Source organism: Prionailurus viverrinus, unplaced genomic scaffold, assembly GCF_022837055.1.
Source record: "Prionailurus viverrinus isolate Anna unplaced genomic scaffold, UM_Priviv_1.0 scaffold_38, whole genome shotgun sequence".
Lineage (NCBI taxonomy): Eukaryota > Metazoa > Chordata > Mammalia > Carnivora > Felidae > Prionailurus > Prionailurus viverrinus.
Window position 1 is genome coordinate 1,119,230 of NW_025927606.1, and position 18,284 is coordinate 1,137,513.

The 18,284-nt window shown below is 53.5% G+C and overlaps 1 protein-coding gene across 1 annotated transcript; it reads right to left on the bottom strand.

Annotated features, from left to right (window-relative positions):
* Positions 1-675: 675 nt before the first annotated feature.
* Positions 676-18,249, bottom strand: EMC8 (ER membrane protein complex subunit 8). Its single transcript, XM_047846215.1, has 5 exons — positions 17,738-18,249; positions 9,883-9,959; positions 2,449-2,518; positions 1,618-1,712; positions 676-1,142 (listed from the first exon to the last, which is right to left on the bottom strand). Exons 1-5 carry the CDS (start codon positions 17,966-17,968, stop codon positions 983-985), a joined length of 633 nt encoding a protein of 210 aa, XP_047702171.1. The 5' UTR covers positions 17,969-18,249; the 3' UTR covers positions 676-982.
* Positions 18,250-18,284: the final 35 nt, after the last annotated feature.

Genomic DNA, 18,284 nt, shown 5'->3' on the forward strand with positions numbered 1-18,284 from the left:
GGGGGAGGGGTGTCTGAAGAAAGGGCGGAGAAAAGGACTCCTGCGGGAGAGAACAAATGCCGCGGTACCATAGAGCCCCCTCGTCCTCTCCTCGGATTGCATTACAGAGCTTGACCACCTGTTCCAACCACAGAGCTCGCAGAGCTCTGTGAAGCGTGGGGAGTCTAAGTTCGGTGTTGCTTTTGTTGCTTCAAATACAAAAGAAACAATTACAGAACAGATTAGAACCATTTGGATCATCATGCGAGTGAGTTAGGAGTTGGGACTGATTTCCACCTTTCAAAGGTCATCTTAACACGGTTCCCTTTTCCCCTTTTCGGTCCCACAGGTTCACGAGCTTTCTGGTTGACTGAGAAGCATCACAACCGTGCTCCCGCGCGAATTCCTACTATCAGCAGTGGCTGTTTTCACCCTTCACGATGAAGGTTTCTCAGGCGACAGTGGCATCGTTCCCACTGTGTGGTCGCGGCAGCGACGTGCGCCCGCCGGGTGTGGGGCCGCGCGGTTCAGGGCTGCAGGCTCCCCACCGCCGACACCAGCTCGCCATGCACCCGATCCCGGGACCGGACACGAACCCAAACGGGACGAAAAGTCACAAATACTCAAGTACCAGATCTGGGCTTTTTCTGTTAAAGGTGGTTCGTAAGACTTAAGAAGTATTCTCTCCAGATTATAAAAGGTTAAAACTGTTTAATAGGAACAATCTCGGACAGGCAGAAACAGCTTTGATTTGGAGGATTAGAGCAACATACAACTGGGAAGGACTCCACAGGGGCAGTCGGATGGGACAGTCTGCACCTCTTCTAGCGACTGCATTAAAAAGCCGGCAGATGGACATCCTGCCCTCTGTTAGGACACGTGCCACCTCTGAGAACGGCCAGCTCTCCACACGGGCTATGGGAGAGATGTTATTTACACTGAAAAATAGCTTTCTTCTTCCGAGCAGTGGACATAGCCAGAGAGCAGTCACTAACAGCCCTCCCTAGCACAGGTGCAGGACAGCTTTATTGATCTCCGGGTTTGTCCAGTCATTCCGAATGTCATCTAGGTGGTTATCGAAATCCACAAGTGTTTCGTACGACCGGCTGTCCAGGAGCGACGCGGAGATCCTCTGGGCCTCTGGCCAGTCTTCACAGTAATCACTACAAGGCGAAACAGGAGAGATCAGGCCCTCGGCAAAGAACAGGTGGCTTTCCAACAGAGCACACAGAAAACCGGCCACGCACACAGTGGGACAAAGGAAGACAGTCACGGATGCCGGCACCCACGAATGTTTGAAACAAAGATGTGCCTAAAGAGCACGGGGCATGGTTGAGAAACGAAGGAGCCCCTTCCAAAACGAAATTCTGAAGAAGCCGGAGGGGGATGGCAGATGCTTTCAGAGTGCTTATAAATAACCACAGCAGAGGCCCGGAAAAGGGGGCCCGGGGGCGGGGCGGGGACCCCGGAGTAGCGCTCAGCTTCTCTCAGGAGCCAGGGAGCATGCACGCTTTCTGTGTGAGGTCTGTACACCCCCCTGGAGAATACGCTCTCTCGAAACCAGAGGCCGGGCCGGCTTTCCCGTGGGAGCAGCCCCCAGCACACCGCACGGGGCCGCCCCGAGGACACGGCACTCACTAGTGTGGGTCTCTGCACCGCCACTTGTTTTCATGGTGCTCGTACACGTGGATCGTGGGTACCACGCAGTCCATCGTGAACTTGGTGTTGTCCACCTGCGCACAAGACAAAGGACGCGCTCGTGAACAGAGCTGATGGGGAGCGGCAGCCGGCACCCTCGTGGGAGGCCTCAGGTGCCTCCTCGTGGCTCGAGGCGGCAGCGGAAGCCCCCGGCCCGGACGGAAACCCCCACACGGTGCGCGGACTCCGCAAACCCAACGCGTGCCATCACACCTCGAGTGGCCCGAGATTAACTGTTCGGAGAATAAGTGCTCAGTACTTCACAGCTTTCTCACAAAAGCGAAGCTTCTGCCCCCCTGTTAGAAGTCTGTCTGGACTGAGGTTGTGTACCAAGGGTTTGACGTTTGCTACCATCTGCCTGACTTCTTCCTTCCCTCTGGGCTGTCGGCTGCTCTGATTCAACGGCTCTCACACTTGAGCGTGCATCAGAATCATCTGGAAGCTTATTCAAGCAGCCTGCGGGGCCCTGGGAACCTGCATTTCCGACACGTTCCCAGGTGGTGCTGATGCCGCTGGCACAGAGCCCCACTCTGAGGACCACTGAGCTGGAACGGCCGCCCCTCCTGGAGGCGTGGAGTGGGCCGCGCCCCAGCGGCATTCACACTGCGCCTGCGGGTCTGCAGCCGGGAGGAGGCCACGAAGGGCGGCACTGGTCTGACGGAGCCTCTGCGGAGAGGAGACCGCTTACACGAGAAAACTCCGCGTGAGCAAGAGAACGCTCGGCAGCCGGTCCGGCAACAGAAAACGCGACAGCGCCCAAGAGTGACTCACCATGACGAGGGCGGTATCGCCGAAGCCCTCGGCGATTCTGGAGGCCACCTTCTCCGCAACCTGGTTCGGACTGCAAAAGACGCGGCAGTGAGCTGACAGTCGTTCTAGTGGACGCCGTCCAACAGTCTCCCCCGGGGCAGGGCTCACAAGCACGGAGGCAGAGGGCGGTGCCGGGAACCTGTGCGCGCTCGTCACGCCTGCTAAGGCGGCTTCTGGCCGTCGCGGTCAGCCGCAGGGACTTGTGCCGAGGGTAGGGAGTGCTGTCGGGCCACGGGGAGCACGGCGGGAAGCGGGCCCTTGCCTTCCGGCAGAGGCACCCTGAGCAGAAGGGCCCCCTGGAGCCAGCGGAGAGGAGAGCGCAGCACACGGAGCTCCCGCCCTCTGACGCCTCCCTGGCCGCCCGCTTCATCACACACCTACTCACAGAGGGACTCCATCTACCTCTCGGCTGCTGGCAATGGAGTCGGCCGCCTTTTCTTTTTAAGTTTAAACATTTCTAGGCCATTCCAAATCTTCTCCATGCTCGTCAGCCTCCAATCGCTGGCTCCGGCCCATCCCGACCTCGATAAGTGACAACTTGCACCCTTGAGTCCACAGAGCAGACCAGAGAGGCTCCCGCGTCATCGCTGCACTACCCTCACCGCCCTGGCTGTTTTCTGATCCCATCTCAGGCAGAGGCCTCCTCGCACCCGGGGGCCCCTCCACGCAGACCTCCTCCTCAGGGGTCTCCTTTAGTGGCCCCTGCCCCGCTCCAAATCTGAGCCGGTCTCTTCCTCCATGGGAAAAAACACTGTTTGCCTGGTTCCCTCTGTCCAACCTGTCTCCCTTCACCCGTGTTTCTTAAATTTCAACCGATCTCACTCTTGAATAAGCCGGCAGTCTTGTCTCTTCGTGCCACCGGGGTACCCACCCCCTTACCTTCGAGGGTCTGCACCCCGGAGGCCTGCCAAGCACCCTCATCCTCCCCCCGGCCCTGCGGCCCAGCTGGAACCTCCCGCTCTACCTTCTCTGACGGCCCACTCCCCCTTGACCCTCACCGGGTGCTGGAGACTCTTCCCTCGCCTCGGCCTCCTCTGCTCTCCTCCCACTCACTGTGCTCAGGCTGTCACCCTACACCTGGGTTTTTCCAAAACTGCTTCCTAACCGGCCTCGTTTTCTAGGCTCTTATTTCGTGTATCTTCAGATCAAACTTCCTAAAATGAAACTTCCAGTCTGTTTCCTGCGACTCATCAAAGCTTGGGAGAGAAGAGTCCACTGTGCTCAGCTTCGTGCGTCCCGCCTTTCTCCCTGTGGACCAGCTACCGTTCCTACACACAGGAGCAGTGCTTTGTGTGTCTTCAGCGTCAGTGCAACGGCCTGCATACGGTCTCCCTCGCGTGCTCCTCCCCGGCACTCACACTGTTCCCTGTTCGGGATGCCCTTCCAACCTGCTCTCTGCTTACCGAATCCCTTCCCGTCCACGATGCCCAGAAAACTCTGTTCTCGCCACACTGCCCCGGCGGGGGTCCATCCGGCCTGCCTCTAAACTGTTTATTCCTGAAGTGCTTTAACGCCTAACCCTTGGCGCACAGATCTTTCTGTGCATCTTATTTTTGACCCGCACAACGAAGAGTCTCAGCTTTTTGAACCAAGGACGGAGACATAATATATTTTAGCGGCCACAAAAACACATGGATAATTATGGGGTTTACCTAAGGAAACAGACGATTATGCTGTGACTGAGCTGGGGAAAAAAAAAAAAAGTCCGATTAATAATGTCTTAGGAAAATGAGTTATTTTATTTAATTACTCCATTTTCACGTCCAAAATTGAGAATTTGCAGTGATGTGATGCCTGTAAGCCTGCAGGATTAGAAAAAATGACGCAAAAGCAACAAAGCAGTCTAAAGGAGAACGGGCCCCAGGGGCTGCTGTCCCTCAGGCCACCACGGAAAGCCTGGCAAGGGACGCACAGCCGAGCCGCATTTACCAGGAGCCGGCAGGCGCCCAGTCACCACGGCTCGAGTGGCGAATGGCAAGGAGGGGGACTGGAGCCACGGAGGAGGCCTGCCTATTCGCCCATGACACGCGGGCCAGACACAATCCGACGTCCCCAACTCACGCCTCAGATGCAGAGAAAAGAAGTCGTCGTTTGCTAAGGAAGCGCTCTTCTGAGACTCGTGAAGCTTCTGCCATGAAGACACTTCTAAAACCATCGTCCTGACATTTATGATGATCACTCGTAGTAGCTAGCGACTTTTATCAGGAAGGGGTCAAGAAACATTCATTAAAAACAACAACTACCTCTTCAGATGCCCCGAAACTCAAATTTAAAATGCATTCTTTTGAAAAAAGTCAAATTGCAGTTAATGAGTTGAAAAAGTATTTGAAAGAAATGCCACTTTACAGTTTTTGGCATCACGCACTTACTCTCAAATCCTGACCAGCCTCAGCCCTGACTGCATTCCTAATGTGGGACTGTCACTTTATGGGAGCAGCGTCACCCCCTTGCTTCTTCCTAGGCCGGGTCACCCCCTTGTTCCCGTCAAGACTCGAGCTCAAATAAACCTCCAGGCGCACGCTGGAGGCAGAGACCCCTTTGCCAATCCCCTTCCCCACTCGCAAAGCCAGAAATCTGCTTGAACTGAGATCGCACATTCTCAACCTAAATGCTTTTTTTTTGAGCATCTAACCTCAGGCCAGGGCGCTGTGCCTGGTACTGACGTTCACCCGCATGTAATCCGAATTAGGAAGCAAAACACCAGTCATTATCAAGTACTATAATAAAACTTGACACGATGCCCTTAAGCTTAATAAAATAGCTACAAACGTGTCACGCCTCAAAATATTAAAATACGGATTGGTTTTTTTTAAAAACTATGTTTCCTGGGGTGCCTTGGTGGCTCAGTCGGTTAAGTGCGCGACTCTTCATTTCAGCTCGGGTCATGACCTCACGGTTCGTGGGTTCGAGCCCCGCGTCGGGCTCTGTGCTGACGGCTCGCAACCTGGAGCCTGGAGCCTGCTTCGGATTCTGTGGCTCCCTCTCTCGCTGCCCCTCCCCTGCTCGTCCTCTGTCTCTCTCACTCTCAAAAAGAAATCATAAAACATTAAAAATACAACTATGTCTCCTATGTTGTACTTTTCATCTCTGTGGCTTATTTATTTAAATTTTATTTATTTATTTTGAGAGCGAGAGAGGGAGAAAGAGAATCCCAAGCAGGCTCTGTGCTGTCAGGGCAGAGCCTGATGTGGGGCTTGAACTCAAGAACTGTGAGATCACACCCTGAGCCAAAATCAAGAGTCAGATGCTTAACGGACTGAGCCACCCAGGTGCCCCTTGTGACTCATTGATTTTGCAGTTTAAAGTCTGTACCTCTTAATCCCCTTCATCTATTTCACCTAGCCCCCCACCCACCTACCCTCTGGTGACCACCAGCTTATCCCCTGTATTTAATAGTTATTCGTTATTTATATTTATTACTATTATTAACAAATTTTTTTAAACATTTATTCATTCTTGAGAGTAAGAGAGACAGAGCATGAGCAGGAGAGGGGCAGAGAGTGAGACACAGAATCCGAAGCAGGCTCTGAGCAGTCAGCACGGAGTCTTACGTGGGGCTTGAAGTCACAGACCGCGAGAACGTGACCTGAGCCGAAGTCAGACCCTTAACCAACCGAGCCACCCAGGCACCCCTATTATTTTTAAAAAGATTTTATTTTTAAGTAATTTCTACACCTAACATGAGGCCCAAACTCACAACCCCGAGATCAAGAATCGCATGCTCCACTGACGAGACAGCCAGGTGCCCCAAGAGTTTAAGATTCCACATGTAAGTGAAATCATATGATATCTGTCTTTCTCTGGCTTATTTCACTTGGCATAATACCCTTGAGGTCCATCCATGTTGTCAAAAATGGCAAGATCTCATTTTCTCTGGCTGAGTACTATTCTATGTGTGCATATACCACACCTTCCATATCTGTTCATCTACCGACGGGCACTGAGGTTACTTCCACGGTCTTGGCTATTGTAAACAGTGCTGCGACCGGCGGTGCGTGTATCTTTTCTAATTAGTGTTTTCGTTTTCTTTAAATACCCAGTAGTGGAATTACTGGATCATATGGTGGTTCTATTTTTAACTTTGGGGGACCCTCCACACTGCTTCCCCAGAGGCTGCACCAATTTGCATTCTCCACCAACAGGTCCTCTCTTCTCCACATCCTCACCAACACTTGGTATTTCTTATGTTGTTGATTTTAGCCATTCTGACAGCTGTGAGGGGACATCTCATTGTGGTTTTGACTGGTATTTCCCTAATGATGAGTGATGCCAAGCGTCCTCTCTGTTGGGACTGTTGTGCCTTCTGTACGTCTTCTTTGGAAAAATGTCTATTCAGGTCCTCTGCTCATTATTTATTATTTTTTTTGGGGGGGGGGGAGCGTTGAGTTGTAGAAGTTCTTTCTGCATCTTGGATATTAACCCCTTATGGGTTACGTCATTTGCACACATCTTCTCTCACTCACTCGCCTGCCTTTTTTTGTTGGTGGTTTCCTCGGCTGTGCAAAAGCTTTTTCTTTTGGTATAGTCCTCATAGTACATTTGAATGATCCTTTTTTGGAAAAAGCAATCATAGGGCTAGTGATAGCAACAGCCCAAAGCTGGCACTTCCAACCAAGCACAGAGCTAAACATGATACGCGTTGCTTCCCTTTGTCCCCAAGACCGGTTTCTGAGGCGTGAGCTTTTACCACCATTTTACAGACAGGACCACTGCAGCCCAAAGAGGGGAATCAGTAGGTCATCTATGCTTCGAATCCAAGTCTACCTGACTGTAAGGCCCAGGCTGTGAGACAGTCAATCAGCTGGTATTTCTAAATTTTTTTTTTCAATGTTTATTTATTTTTGGGACAGAGAGACACAGAGCATGAACAGGGGAGGGGCAGAGAGAGAGGGAGACACAGAATCGGAAGCAGGCTCCAGGCTCCGAGCCATCAGCCCAGAGCCTGACGCGGGGCTCGAACTCTCGGACCGCGAGATCGTGACCGGGCTGAAGTCGGACGCTTAACCGACTGCGCCACCCAGGCGCCCCAATCAGCTGGTATTTCTAAAAGAAGGACACATCTTAAGTTAGGTGTGGCTGAGAGACAAGTGAAGGTTTTCCCGCAAATAGTATTAGACACGGACGTTAGCGTAATCGTAGCTCCTGAGCTTCCAAGCTGTGTGTGTGGCGTCTGTGCAGTGACCGTGTCTGCATGGACTTTCCCCACCGGAGTGTCGTGAGGGTTGGAAAGGATGACACACAGTCCCGGCACACACACCGGGAGGATAAGCGCCCCCCCCCCCCCAAATCTAGCAGAGACTCATCAGAAGGGACTAAAGGGCAACTGGCCCTCTTGTCCCCCAGCGCTCTTTAATCCCCCTACAGATCTGACAAGGGCCTCTTAGTAGGCACGTAAACAGACATAGATGAGAGAATGCAAAACCTCCTGAGCAGAGCAGGTGAAGGGGAAATGGGAAAGTCTAGATTACGAGTCGCATGAAAATGGTGTCTGGATAGGAAGGAGAAGGCTGGGCTGGGCTGGGCTGGGCTGGGCTGGGCTGGGCTCCAAATAGAGGCAGGAAGACGGAGGCGCCGTGAGCCACACAGGCACGCAGATGAGAGCTGTGCACACACACGTGGGGCAACCACGCCAGGCCGGGGTTTGGGAGTGTGCTGGCGGGGGGGGGGGGGGGGGGGAAGGGAGGCTTCTACACTTAACACACTGGTGCCATTACCTCCTGCCTGGTCTCCTGGCCTTTCTGCGAGAGCACCTGTGGGAGGGTATTGCTCGGTTCGGGAAACCTCCTCCCGAGGACAGCTCCCCACTGCCTACAAAGTGCAGTTCCAAAGGCCTCAGAGCCCAACCTTTCTAGGGTTGCTTCCTAGCATTTCCCTCCGTGTGCGCCCTGGATTCCTGCCCACTTCCGCCCGGTGTCTACCTCACGCGTCCCCTCTCTGGACACTCTTCCCTCCTCTCTCCACACGTGAACCTGACAAGCCCACTCCCGGGTGCCCGTTCAAATGACACCGCTCCCCGAGGGCTCTCCTCGTCATCCCCACAGAGCAAGCTCCTCGTTGCTCTTGCTGCGAGAGCCTCTGCACCACCCTCACGGCGTGCGTGTGGCCCTGGGCCGGTCCTTCTGGGCCCGGTCTTTCACGTGACAAAGACCGAGACCACAAGGGCCCTGTGAACAGGTCTGGATCAGAGACGCAGCCGTGGTGTCATCAATGCGCGGGGGGGCTGATGGGATCACACGCAGAAGGGGCCCGTGGAGGAGTGGTGGTTCCCGGGACCACAGAGGCCCTCCCTGCATGTTGCCATCCAAGCAGGGGCTCTCGCCAGGGTTGTCTGGAACCCAGCTCTTGGCTGGTCACCCTGCCTCCCCGTGAGTCCTGCCCGCACCCAGTCCCTGAAGCACGTCTGTGCCTCATCAATGACGGTAACACCTGGTCACCGGCTCACTGCGTTATTTCCTAAAGTGCTCCTGAGTCCATTCCCTCACTTATGCTGAGCAAGTGGGTGCACTCCGGGCATCCCAGGAACTCTGGGACCGTCCACTGCAGCCCCCAACTACTTGGACGCCGGAGTCAGTGGCTCTGTCTGACGACGTGAGCCGAGTGAGAGGGCCGTGCCGGGCACCTCCCATCTGTGCCTGGTTTCCGGCTGGAGGAAATCACAGGGAGATCAGAGTACCGACTCCTCTGGGGCTTGCCCTGCTGGCCGTGTCCCTAGAGGGACTGCTTCTCTTGAGGTGCACGTCCTTACCGCCCTCTTCCCCTCGGTCCCTCTAGGCGCAGGGCTGGTGGTGACGCCTTCTGTCCGAGCCCTCCCCTCTGGTGAGTTCCCTTACACGCTGCCCAGACCTTCGCAAACGACCCTCAGACCAGCCCTCCTCAAGTTATCCGAACATCCAGTGTGCCGTCCCTGTCTCTGTGGAGGAGGAGACTAACGCAGAAAGCGAGCGAAGTCCTCGCCTTTGCTCACTAGTGAGAACCAGGGGCCCACAAGAAGGAAGCTGCAAACACTACATCCTCATCACGGTACAGACCCTAAGAGCACCAAACCCAAAAGTTGTTTTATTTGTCCCCAAAGACGGCGGCAGTCTTTCCTAATGCTCGGCCCTACACCATTCCTAGCTGGGATCGGAATCAGAGGCCCCTGACTGTCACTTTCATTGCGTGAATTCCCTTCAAGCAAAATACAGATTATACAAAACTCAATTCCAAATTAATGGAAGTGTCACAATTTCTGTTTGGAAATTAACCACCCCGCAGCTCCTCTCAGACGCTGTAAACGAGCACGGAAGGCGAGGAGGGGTTTGTTCTCACAGAGCCCACCGACGGTCAAGAGGCGCATCAGAGACTGTGTGTCACATGATCATTCTTTCACACCAGAGGGTTGTGGCTTGGACATACCTGGCATCCTTGACTCGTTCGTTAGCTTGGTAATAACCGGCGATCACATAGCTATTATCTTTGCACCATGAATCAATCTGAAAGAGACAAACATTGGGAATAAAAGATGAATGATTTTCTCTTAAATGTCACCTCTTAATAAACACAGGAGACCTTGCCCCCTGCCCCCCCCGTGGGACAAGACACAGTATAATCCCGGAATCCTCGTCCCCAGGAGAAAGCTACGAGAAAATGGGTGCTCCCACGAGAAAGGCCACACTAGCTTGCTGTCCATGGTCTACGGGAGGCCACATCACTCTCGCTGAGGGGCCCCAATGCCCACACACGTTGCACAGGGGCAGCACTGCAGGGAGGTGGAGGAGGGGACCATCTTTACCCACCTCCTCGTCAGATACAAAGAATGGAGGCATTCTGGGGCTTGAGCAAGCCTTCAGATACCGGAAATCGATCCCTCACAGAGAAGCAAACTAACCTATACATTGACACAGCCGGGGGCAGAGCCAGAATGGGAATCTCGGTCTCTTGAAACCAAGTTTTTTTATATTATATTTAAATTTCTGTATTCCTAGCAACAAACCATGAAAACACTTTATGCTGGGATGTGGGGTAAACAGGCCACGGACATCTGTGGGCAGAGGCAGGTGGGGGTGTGTATGCACGTGCACACACACACCCCCTCTCTCGTGCACTCAATTTCCTGTGGCATGATTTTAAATGGGAGCACGGTGGCCGACTTTCAAAGTTTTTGTCCATTTTATAATGCCACTCTTCTCTCATCAGATTTAGCTTCTGGCAAGTCTAATGCCATTATTAAAAACAACAAAAGGTCCTCCTGTTTTGCCATAATGGAATTTTAAAAAATATTTTATTTTTTTAATGTTTATTTTTGAGACAGAGAGAGAGAGAGAGAGAGAGAGAGCGCGAGCAAGCGTGAGCAGGGGAGAGGCAGAGAAAGAGGGAGACACAGAATCCCAAGCAGGCTCCAGGCTCCAAGCTGTCAGTAGAGAGCCCGACGTGGGGCTCGAACCCATGAACTGCGAGATCACAACCTGAGCTGAAATCGGACGCTCAACCGACCGAGCCACCCAGGTGCCCCTGCCGTAATGGAATTTTAATAACGTACTGCAGTAAATTCTATTCTCAATCAGAAGAGGAAATAAAATTGATTCTCAATTTTTTCATAGTAAATTAACTAGTTAAAAATAGTCTTGTTTCCTTAAAAAAAAAAACACAAAAAACCAAACAACCAAAAAACAAAAACAGCTGTACTGCTCTTTTTCCTGAATTCTGGTTTGGGGCTCAGGCAGTGTCCTCTGTGACTAAAAGCAGATATTACCAGATGGTCCCAGTCCAAGGTTCCCTGCTCGCACAAGGATTAGAATAATAATTCTGGCCTCCTAAGAGCTGGTGAATTACCATATTGGGTCAAAACCAAGGCTCAATGAGCCAATTAGATGTTTTGGTCATCCACCCAAAAGACTAGGGCTATGTCTCCAAAATATTTATAATGGCTCTTTCGCCGTAACTTTGCTGCAAAGTACTCCACAATCACTTGTATTTTGTTTCTATCACTTCTTAAAGGCACGGGTTCCAGAAACTTTCTGTTGGTACTTACAGCAGCAACTTCTTTCATTTTTTTCTAAAACTATTTTTTTGTAGCACCAAAAGACATAGCCCAGCTCTACACTTTGGCATCTGGCCCCATTCCCTGAACTCAAACCCACACGATTAGCCCCTTCAGCATAGCCCGCCCTCTCAGCTTTTACTTCTATTCAAAGGCCAGCCTCTTGAGTGCGTCCTCCCTATCCACTTGAGAGGCCCTCTCCTGGCTCTCCGGTGAGGCTTGTCCTTCTAGCCAGTCAGAACCGGAGACAAATCTAAAATGGGTCAGCAGCGCTGATTCCTTCTGGAAACTCTAGGGAAGAATCTTCTCCTTGCCTTGTCCAGCACCTAGAGGTCACCCTCATTCCTTGACTGGTGGCTGCACCACCCTGACCTCTGCTTCTGTCATCACCTCTCCTTTCCCTGTACTGCCCCACCTGTCTCCTCCTTATAAGAACCCTGTGATTACACTGGGCTCTTCAGATCACCCAGGTTCGCCTCCCCACCTCAAGATCCTTAATTTCATCTGCAAAGTCCCCTTTGCCAAGTAAGGTCACATATTCATGGGTTCCAAGTATTAGGGTGTGGACACGCCAGGGGATCATTTTTGGCTGACCACAGCTACGTTTAGTACAAGGACCACTGCTTGCTGCCTGCTGCTGTTCTGACCACCCCGTGAGCTGTCTCCGCTGCTCCTGATCCAATCCCGGGCTGGAGGCAACAGTTCAGGACATGTCCCCCAGCAGACACAGGTGGGATCCCCTGTATCTGTGCTCAGGGAGCACAGAAAGTAACTGACGTGAAGGTGATTCTTGTGACAAACACAGTGGTCGAATCAATTTCAGCAGAAAAACAGCGTCATGACCTCGAGCTTCTAAAACTCTCTGAAAAGGCTGCCCTAAAAGTGAGCCAGTTCATAAAGGCTCTGGCTTGGTTTTAAAACTTCTGAACGATTCAAACAAGGACAACCAAGCTTACTGTAAGGATGCCCATGATGGGCATGCACACCCACGTCCATGGTCCACAGATAGACAGACAGTTGAAAATACAGAAGGGCGGATGTGGAAAAAAAGTTTTTTTTTAAATGTTTACTTATTTGCTTATTTTGAGAGAATGAGCGAGTGAGCACGCAAGCAGAGGAGGGGCATAGAGAGAATCCCAAGCAGACTCCGTGCTAACGGCAGAGAGCTCGATGTGGGGCCCGAACTCACGGAGCGTGAGATCGTGACCTGAGCCAAAATCGAGAGAGACGCTTAACTGACTGGGCGCCCCAGAGTGAACAAGTTTTAATAAGATGGAAGAGTTTTCTTTGATGGTTTCAAAAATGGAACCAGACCTCATCAGGTGAGTGACCTGGAGGGCAGTAAAAGCCCGTGAGCAGAAGACAAGCAGTGTGAACAGGGGAGGCAAGGAGGGGGCGGGCAGGTGGTGAGGGGCTTCCGAATCCTCAGAAAGCCCAAACGGCTGGTTAAGAAAAGTCTTAGTGGACTTAAGAGGCAGCTCGCCCCGAAGTGGGGCAGGGCAAGGCTGAAGAACTGAGCGGCTGGCGTCTGATCTCCGTTCTCTGTGAGTCCACTTCCACGGTCCCTGCTCTCCCGCCACGCATCCTGTGAACAATCCACACGAAGACCACAGCTCAGGACGACAGGCTCCGCACACAGGGTCTGAATTCCATATTTACCCTTGTAGTTTCTTTTACTCGTCAGAGGCAAAAGGAGGACATCTTTACCGTGGCGTGAGCCTGCCACACCCTGTGCCAAGTGCCTTTTCTGGCTTGTTCCGTGTCAGACACATAGAACGACTAAAGGCACCAGGCCCCACTCGTTCATTGCCAGCTCAGCTGTGCACAAAGAATTACCAGCTTCTCTCTGCAAACTTGCTAACATACGTGTGTGACATTATCATTTTCATAGCAGTATTACCTCCCTCATGCGACCGTGCCAGTGCCATTGCCATCGCCATAAAGCAGGTAAGGCAGGAGAAGGGCCACCCAGAGGAGGGCATCACTCCCACACGTGCCACCCACAAGCTGGGGGTGTCTGGGAGCCTTGTGTCTGCGGCAACAAGCAGGTCTTGGGAGCCTAAGGGGAGGGCTAGACGCATCGAGAAGAAAAGTTGGGTGCTGATTCTCCACGGGATGCAAAGCAGCTGGATCCACGAAAGAGCTTTGGAGGTACATGGGATGGGGCGAGGGTGAAGTTCAGAGGGAAGAAATGGAAAGAGGGCCTGGAGCAAACCATCTCCATCTCCCAGGCTAGCTGTGAATGTTCTGGAGGTAACCAGGCAGAGTAGGCAGGGGGCTTAGGAAAGAGCCAGAGGACAGCGGCCCACGCCAATGAGCACAGAGGAGGCACACATCGAGGCAGCAGAAAGAATTCCGGACAAGAATCAAGGTGGTGAGACCAACCGGCAACTGAGAAAAGTCATCTCAGCGGAATGTAATCAAAAGTTGCTCCGCAGAACCAGGAACTCAACTGAGGGCAAAAGGACGAAAAGGGATTAGAGAAACAGCAGGTCCACACTGAGTTTCCTGCTAACATTTTATGGGTTTTCGCTGTTAGAAATAATTCCGTCACTACCTACGTCAAAGGGTTATAAGGATAAATAACAGGCATAAGTGCTTAAAAAAAAAAAAATGAAAAGCACCCAGAAATGGAAGGATTTTTTTTAAATGGAAAATTATAATGAAAAGCTTTTCAAAGGAATCTGATGTTGCCCTTTGATGGACTGCTTATCAAGTCAGCCTTTCCCAGTTACTAAAAATAATTACAATATGAAACTCCCTGAATAGAAAAAAGCCATGAGAATGAGGCCTCGTTTATACAGTTTCATGGATTTAGAAGCTTTATTAAAACCGCATCTTCCATAGCTGATATACTGATAAACTGTGGCTCCGTATGCTGAGACCTCTCCTTGCCTTCAGGTTATAAAGTTGCTAAGTCAAAAGCTGAATGGCATAAACTTAAATACGTTAATTGTGATAAAATTTTTTTGGATGGACTCAAATCGCAAATTTTCCCTTGTAACTTTGCTCTGAGAGTTGCTTAATTTGTACTCAATCGGCATCTTTTTCCCACCTGTCTAAGGCTGGGGCTGTGATTCAGGGTAGGTCAGTGTAAGAGGAGCCAACGCAACCCACCACCGCTGGGCGAGGGCGGAGCCCCAGCTTGTTCTTACTGCTTACAGAACTTGAGGCCCAGAATCTAGTGCAGACTTAACTCTGCGGGACGGGACGGGAGACTCAAACACCGAAGGGCATGTTTGGGGAAGTGCTCTAAGTGGAGAGTGAGGGCAGAACGTAAAAGGGCGGGGGGGTAAGATCAAAGAGGGCCCCACGCAGTACCCCCTTCCCTCTCTTCAGACAGCGTGAGTGGGGGAGGGGCAGGGGGAGAGGGACAGGGCACCCCTTTCCCTCTTAACAAGCTGGTGGCACTGGGCCACTGTAAGAGTCCGGGTCTCCTCTGGGCATCTTCCCTCCCCAGCTAAGTGGTTTGGGAGGCAGCTCTGCTCCTCGGGGAAAATTCGTGTAAAGGTGACTCTAATGCAGTTGTTTATAGTTAGTATATTTAATTCTCTCAAGTATCGTGTTTCTATCTTATGGAAGTACTATAATCCTTTAACTCTACAAAGCTTAACGAAGAATAAGAATTAGAAAAATTCTTTGACAATTCCAAGTGAGGTTCAAGTTGTCTTTAAGACGCTTAGATATTTCATACGATTTTTTTTTTTTTTTTTTGAGAGAGAGCGACAGAGTGTGAGCAGGGGAGGGGCAGAGAGAAAGAGAGACACAGAATCCGAAGCAGGCTCCAGGCTCTGAGCTGTCAGCACAGAACCCGATGCGGGGCTCGAACTCATGAACGGTGGGCTCGTGACCTGAGCTGAAGTTGGACGCTTAACTGAGGCTGACAGATTTTAAATGGATTTAAAGAACATGTGTTTCCTTCAGACCCCTCTGGCTACTCCCCTGCCGATTCCCCTTCCATCCACCCTGTAAAAGCACCACCCACAGCTCTCCCCTCATTCCACACACTGCCCCTCCCAATGCGACCTGCTCTCACAGCCTCAACAGTCGTTGCAAAGCTACCGGTTCCCCATCCGCATCCCCAGGCCGTCCGTCTTCCAAGCTCCAGACCCATTTTGCAACATTCGACGCTGGGTCTTCATTTCCCCTCAACAAACGGCACCACTGTCGTCCAAGGCAGACGTCAGAAATCGAGGCGCCACCCTTGCTTCCTTCTCCCTATGTCCACACTACGATCAGTCCCCAGTCACAGAGTCTCCCGATTCTGTCTGACCTGTCCCCTCTGCATCCAGGCTGCAGTTTAGGCCACCTCTCTGCCTCTGGTCCTGTATGCACTTCTCCCAACACTCTCCTTGCTGCAGGCTGGAGCCAACACTCCAGCACACAAATGCGCCCGTGGAACTGTCTCCAGTGGCGGCCCTCTGTCCTCATGATGGTGCCCGCACTCCCGTGTGACCTGCGGGTTGCTCTGAAACCTGCTCTTGATCCCCTAACACTCTACACTCTAGCTCCCCCTCTCTGCCATTTTCTCGTCCCCCCTCTGCCTTGAATGTTCTCTCCGCCCCGCCCCCCCTCCCCCCATTACTACTTCGGTGGCCCGCCCAGCCATTCCTTGCAAGTGCATTTCCCCAGGCAGCCTGCCTTCCCTGGCAAGCCTGGGCCAGCCCTGGACCTCACCGCTTTCTGCCCCAGCCCACATACGGCACTTATTCTTAGAGACTGTACTTCTGCTTGGAGCACGATCAACGGCTAAGCAGGTGCTGTGATCCACAGCCCTTTCCGCCCCCCAGCGCGGGCCTGGCGCACGACTGGAAAACTGAATAATCCTGCATCGGTGCTCCTGGGAAACCTAGTTCCCTGCAAGCGACTGTATTTCACATGTCCAAGCACCTGCAATTCCCTTGAGATCAGAGTAATTAAGGCAGCTGGATGAGAACACTTGCATCAACTGCCCCCCCCGCCCCCCCCCCCCCCCGGGGCCAATGTGGTATTGGCAGCACATTCCCTCAAGAGCAGCTCGGATGCATTTTATAAATATCTACTTTCATTTATCTCCTGCCCTGAGAAGATGTGGAGAAATGCACACAACGGTCCAGTTCAGCAGGCCCTCAAAGACGCGCCCCGTAGGCCTTGGGGGGCCATTTGCCCAAGGGGACCTCCTGCCTCCCGAGAACGGCCATGGGTGTCCCAATTAGGAAAATTATGAAAGGGGCTCACTTTACTTGGGGTGAACGACAGACAAAGCATTTCTAGCCACACCTTCTCAAACTCAACTACCTTCTGTATGAACTTTCTTAAGGATCGTAGTTTATATTTGTACTTAAGTGGAAACTAAACAGTATCTCAACTCAGATAGGAGGCGGCTCTGAGGTTCCGGTTTGTTTCGCTCGGAGGTTTTAACAAGTCCGTGGACCTTCCAGGTAGTCTTTTCCCTGCGCTGGTCCCCAGACCCTAAGAACTAGTGCCCAGAGTTCCATTACAGTTGGTCCCTGAGCTAAACCTCTCCCCCACCGCACGTGCATACAGCAGGCGCTCAGCACACCCAAGCGCGATGGCTGAGAGGCAGGTCTGCTACCGCTTTTTAAGTTCAGGCTCCAGCTTTTGAAACCATGGGTGCGTCCTCTGGGGCGCCCGGCAGGCTCGGTCCCTGGGGCGTGCGACTCCTGATCTCGGGGCCGTGAGTTCGAACCCCGCGCTGCGGGTAGAGACGACTTCGACAAAGAAAAACCACGGGCGGGAACAGGCAGGCTCTCCTTACACGGCGGTCGCGCACGTTCAAAGGGAGAAATGCCCGTCAGGTCAGAACTACCTCTCCGAACGCGTCTGGACTCTCGAGCCGCGGGGCACTGCCCGCCAAGGAACCAGGGCGTCTACACCCACGCCAGACACCGAACGGGCTCTGGGAGGCGGCGCGGGAAGCACGCTGCAGCGTCCAACTCCCAGCTCCTCACAACTGCCCGCGTCTCCCGGTCCCCGAGCATCAGCGCGGTCGAGTCCCGACCCAGTTAGCGACAGCTCGTTCCTGCAAAGGCTACCGGTTTGAGGAACGGACCTAAAGCGCCTCTGGGGGCACGGCGGCCGCTCCGGCTGCGGCCCCGTGGCGCCAGGCCGAGCCCGCGGGGACACCCGCTCTCCGCCACCGCGGCCGCCTCCGGACTCCCGCCGGACACCCGCGCTTCCAGCCGGGGCCGCCCGCACGCTCCGAGGGGAGGCCGCCCTTCCCGCGCTTACCAGGGTGAGGGCCACCTCCAGCATCGGGGCGAGGGCCAGGGTGCCGTGGAAGAGGGGGATACAGTCCACGAAGAGGGTGTGGGGGGCCCCGGGGCCGCCCAGGGGGAGGTGCTCCTTGCGGGGCTTCTGCTTCTCGGCCACCAGCAGTCCGTTGACCGCGCAGTGCGGGTACTTGGCGCCGTGCAGCACCATCTTGCAGTAAGCCTGGGTGGTCAGCTTCACCCCGGGCATACTGCGCCCGGCAGGGCCCCGGAGGCCCCGGCGCCGGCTCAGGCCTGGATCCCCCGCCCGGCCGCCCGGCGCCTCAGCGGAGAAGCGGGGTGAGGCGGCGGCGGCCTGGCGCGGCCCCGCGGCTGGCGGAGGCCCGCACGGGCCCGACCCCGCGGCGGGCTGGGCTCCCCACACACTAGCAACCCGCCGGGGAGAAGGCGACGCGCCCGTCTCACACTCCACTCGCGCTTCTGGCCGGGCGCCGCCGTAGAGCAGCCTCTCGACGCCGCCGTAAAGCGGCCCCACCAGCCCTTTTACGACGCTGGAGGCGCTGCCC